General features: G+C 32.2%; 1 protein-coding gene across 1 annotated transcript; it reads left to right on the top strand.

The window, feature by feature from the left end:
- Positions 1-214: 214 nt before the first annotated feature.
- Positions 215-3,745, top strand: LOC107471942 (scopoletin 8-hydroxylase). Its single transcript, XM_016091493.2, has 4 exons — positions 215-361; positions 844-1,236; positions 2,340-2,687; positions 3,250-3,745. The coding sequence occupies exons 1-4, from the start codon at positions 252-254 to the stop codon at positions 3,482-3,484; spliced, it is 1,086 nt and encodes a 361-aa protein (XP_015946979.1). The 5' UTR covers positions 215-251; the 3' UTR covers positions 3,485-3,745.
- Positions 3,746-5,414: the final 1,669 nt, after the last annotated feature.

Below are 5,414 nucleotides of genomic sequence, written 5' to 3'. Positions count from 1 at the left end.
TTGTTTTTCTCTCATTAGTCTACCTAAATATTTAATGGTTGATAGAATTATGTTAGGTAGTCAATACCCTAATTATTATAGTCAACAAAAAAAAAACCCTAATTATTATTTTCATTTTTTTATTCTCATAAATCGTAATTAGACGGACCTACTAACTTAACCCGCAATATAAATAGGGGACCATGCTTTTTGCATCAGAGCATAGTAATTCACATTCCATATCAAACACAAATTTCACTTTAAAACCCATAATGGCTCCACCAACTTTTAGCACCTCAGATTCACTTTATGAATTTGTTGTCAAAGAGGGAAATGGTGTTAAAGGCCTAGTAGACTCGGGTTTATCAGAGGTTCCAGAAAGGTATGAAGTTATGCAATATTGATACTTTAATTAATTTCACCGTTAAATCCATATGCAAGAATATAATAAAACATTGGTTTGGATATTTCTGATTAATTTTTTAATATAATGAGGGGAGTTAAGAGAAAGTGATAAGGGCCTTCTTCTTTAAACAATTTGAGTCTTGCCTTAACCTTACAAAGACGGATTCAAAAATCGTATAAAGGGACTAAAAATTCAGTAGATCGTATTTTAAATTAAACAAAAGGAAAAAATAAAGAAGATTATATCCGAAAATCCAAAATTAATATAGAAAATAATTTGCATGCGGTTCAAACCCAATACATGGAGGTTGAAAATCGCCTTAGGCGGGTAGGTGGGTGTGTATGACAAAAAAAAAAAAAGAAGTGTCAATTTAGATAATTAGATACCACCTTAAAATTATATGAGCTAATTGATGTAAATATGTTCGAATTATGTTCAATTGTGTTTATATTTCATAGGTACGTACAACCCGAGGAAGAAAGAATCAATAAACTAAGAACAAGAAGACATAATAATCCCCCAATTGACCTATCAAAACTGAAGGGTCCAGATCACAAGAAGGTGGTGGATGAAATAGTTAGAGCAGCTGAGACAATTGGATTCTTCCAGGTGGTGAATCATGGTGTTCCTTTGGAGTTGTTGGAATCACTCAAAGATTCATCACACAGGTTCTTCAACTTGTCACCTAAGGAGAAATCTCTATTTTGCCCTGGGGTGAGTCCAAGTACAAAAGTGAAGTATGCGACTAGCTTTGCACCTGAGAAAGAAACAACGTTAGAATGGAGAGACTATATTAGTATGGGGTATACCACCGATCAAGATGCTCTACAATATTGGCCTAATCAATGCAAGTATGGACTTCTCTTTACTTTCTTGCATTTTTTCATCAAAGATCAAGTGTTTTTCTTTTTTGTTTTCACTTTTCACACGTGAAACTAGTATGTTTAAAGTTAAATTAATCTAAACACACTAATCAGCAATGTTAAGGTTAGTAAATTTTTAATCAAGCTCACTAGAGAGTAAATAAAAAATTAGTCAACTTCACATAATAATAATAATAATCATTATTAGACTACAGCGAAACAAATCTTATATATACTAAATTTTAAACTTTAAATTAGTTTTATTTTATTTTATTTTCAAATATTTTTTTACTTGAATTTTATTGAATTTTTTATTGTTTTTAGTTTCGGACGTGTTTATAATGTTCATTTCTTTTCAATTGTTAACTGATTTTCAACTTAATTGATTGAATTAATGTTGAATTTCCTAGACGTTTTTCTTTTAAAAAATGCATTATTTTTAATTAAAAGTTACCTGTATAATAAATAGACAACGGTGGGAGAGTAATTACATTGAAAGTTAAATTAATGATTGGTTACAAAATCTCACAAACAACCCATATTAAATGTGCCCCACTAAAATGAGAACAATTCTCATGGACTGAAAGTTGCAATTAAAAATCTAAATATTCACCAGAAAGGCTAATTTTTTTCAGTGTTGAATAAAAATATGTATTACATCAGGTTATTTGACTTTAGGTAAATTTAATTCTGCTATGATTTTTTTTTTCAGAAGATAAATTGACGTTTTGTCTAAACATTTTTTTTTAATTAATTAAAAAGAAAAAACGCCATTGACGTTTTTATTAAAAAAATATTTGTTTGAATTTTAAAAATTATTAAACTACTAAACGGGACTACCGTTTTTCTTTTATATTTTTTTAATTATTGAAATAGAAAACGACATAGTCGTTTTGTTTTTTTTTTTCATTTTTAAAATAGAATTTTAACGAATTAAAAAATAAAAATTACAGCGTCCCCAATTTGGTACAACACACACAATGAATCATTTTTGAGCAAAATATCCATCTGAATCCAATATTAAAAAAAAAGTGTTTCACAAGAGGAACTTCTTTATTTATTTAATTTTTCCATTTCCCTCTAATATTCAGGGAAGATGCACTTGATTATTTGAAATCCGCAAGCAAGTTGGTAAGGGACATATTAGAAGTGTTGATAGAGAGCTTAGAAGTGAAAGTACAAGAGTCAATAGTTGATATTCACAGTGGTATGAAGCTAATCAACATGAATTATTACCCATCATGCCCAAATCCAGATCTCACTGTTGGTGTAGGGCGCCACTCAGACATTGGAGCCATCACAGTGCTTCTTCAAGATGACATTGGTGGTTTATATGTCAAACTTGATGAAGATAATAATCATAGAGAGTGGCTAGAAATTCCACCAATTCCTGGTGCTCTCGTCATCAACATTGGTGATACTATTGAGGTACATATGAAATAATTATTATTTTAGACTAATTATATTATTAAGTCACTAAAACTTTAAAGATAATTGGAACTCACAACTACTCTCCTTCATCTTTTTTCACCTATTTGAAATTATTGTGTAAGCATATTTAAAATAAGAATAAACTTTTAATTCTGTCTTTTTGAAAAAGATAAAAATAAAAATAGAGGATAAGTTTTTTTTTTCTTTTTTTTTTTTATATTAATAAATTCCTCCTTTTTATTTAAGAACAAGTGCTAAAATAGTAGAGGATAAGTAAGTTATTTTGATCTCTTAGCATTTTATATTAATAAATTCCTCCTTTTTATTTAAGAACAAGTGCTAAAATAGTTTTATAAGATTCATAACATGTAATAAAAACTGTTTTGTTCTTGTATTCTTTAATTTGTTTGGTGATGAAATTTATGTTTACTACTCTTGGAAACATGGTTCGTTCTGTGATTCAAAGTTAACTCTATTACTTGATCAATCTGGCTCAATAAAAAAATTGATTGATAATGAATCAGCAAGAAAAAATGGCTAAAAAAATATAATTATATTTAATAATATATTTGGAAAGTATAAGAGTGCTGAACATGCAGTAAGGACAAGCACTAAATCGAGGGTATCAGTTGCACTGTTTAATTTTCCAAACCCTACATTGAAAATTGGACCATTGGAAGAGCTTGTGAAGAAAGATGGGGTGGCTCGTTATAGAAGAGTTTTGTTCCAAGATTATATGAACAACTTCTTTGCCAACACTCATCATGGAAAGGAGTCATCACTTGATTTTGCAAAATCAACCTAATAATTTGATGGGTTCTATTTGATCATCCACTTTGTAACTATAATTTATTTAAACTCTATTTTCCAAAATGCATATTTAATCTCTAAAGTGATATATGAGATGTGAAATATATTCATAACACATGGTTTGTGCCAATGAAACTTGGTTTCATGTCATAGCGCCGTAGTATAGGTGTGCCGCATATCACTTGTCATAAATATATTACCGGATTGGTCATAATAATACTGTGAAAATATTTGTGAAGAAATAGAAATTAATCCATATTAGCCCAAAAATATTTTATTTTATATTTATTAATTATTATTGTACTGTTGTAATAAATAAGTAATATTAGACAATGTAACAGCCTAGACTATCCGCTAACACGATATTGTTCGCTTTGGCACACAAGACCTCACGGTTTTGTCTTTAACGATAGGGATGCTAGTCGAAGTCCCACACTCACTCGTAACGCGTCATGCTAGGGAGAGTTATCCACACCTTCCCCTCCCCAACCGATGTGAGACCTTACAATCCACCCCCTAAGGGAGCCCAGCATCCTCGCTGGCACATCGATCCGGGTTCTGGTTCATACCATCTATAATATAACAGCTCAGACCACTCGCTAGCACGATATTGTCCGCTTTGGCCCACACTCACTCGTCAAAACGCGTCATGTTAGGGAGAGATATCCACACCCTTATAAGGAATGCTTCATTCCCCTCCCCAACCGATGTGGGACACTCCCAGCGCCCTCGTTGGCACATCGATCCGGGCTCCGGCTCTGATACTATCTAGCACGATATTGTCCGCTTTGGCACACAAGGAGCTCTGATACCATCTAGCACGATATTGTCCGTTTTTGCACACAAGGCCTCACTTTTTTGCCTTTGACGATAGGGATGCTAGCCGAAACCCCCCACACTCACTCGTCAAAACGCGTCATGCTAGGGAGAGGTATCCACACCCTTATAAGGCATGCTTCGTTCCCCTCCCCAACCGATGTGGGACCCCAGCATCTTCGCTGGCACATCGATCTGGGCTCCGACTCTGATACCATCTGTAACAACCCAGACCACCCGCTAGCACGATATTGTCCGCTTTGGCACACAAGGCCTCACAGTTTTGCCTTTGACGATAGGGATGCGCGTCATGCTAGGGAGAGGTATCCACACCCTTATAAGGCATGCTTCGTTCCCCTCTCCAACCGATGTTTGACGATAGGGATGCTAGCCGAAGCCCCCAACACTCACTCGTCAAAACGTGTCATGCTAGGGAGAAGTATCCACACCCTTATAAGGCATGCTTCGTTCCCCTCCCCAACCGATGTGAGACCTTACAAAAGTTATGTGTAGAATAAAAAGGTAATTGTACAAAGAATAAAAAAATTAACTAATAATTATATTTTGGACCAAATTTTAAGAGGATAATTATATTAAATACTATTTATTAATAGAATTAAGATGGAAAAGTAGAAATTAAATAACAAACTCTCCTATTTTCTTTATATATTGTTATAAATATTTAATTTAAAGTACATTAAAATATTATAATAATATCTATAATAATATTATTTAGGATAATTATGGAAGGTTTATCGAATTAACACCTAAGAAAAATAGATTATTATTAATTAAACAAATAGACAGGTTCTTACCGATATTTGAACCATTCGGTCTGTTACTTGGACCAACTCCACTGTTATATATCTCAATATTTAAAAAATTTATTATTAGCATGAAAAATAAGTGTAATTTGATAATTTATTAAGAGTACATTCAGGAGATAAATTATACATAAATAGTACTAAGAGTACAATAATATAGATATATTGTAAAAAAAATAATTCATATCAAATGATATACTAACTACATAAATTTATTAATAAGAATTATAACTTAAGAGTACCTGATACCGAGTATTGATGAACAGGCATATTTGTGAGAATGGT

This window comes from Arachis duranensis, chromosome 1 (genome assembly GCF_000817695.3).
Source record: "Arachis duranensis cultivar V14167 chromosome 1, aradu.V14167.gnm2.J7QH, whole genome shotgun sequence".
Lineage (NCBI taxonomy): Eukaryota > Viridiplantae > Streptophyta > Magnoliopsida > Fabales > Fabaceae > Arachis > Arachis duranensis.
This window is presented reverse-complemented; position numbering and strand designations above follow the sequence as displayed.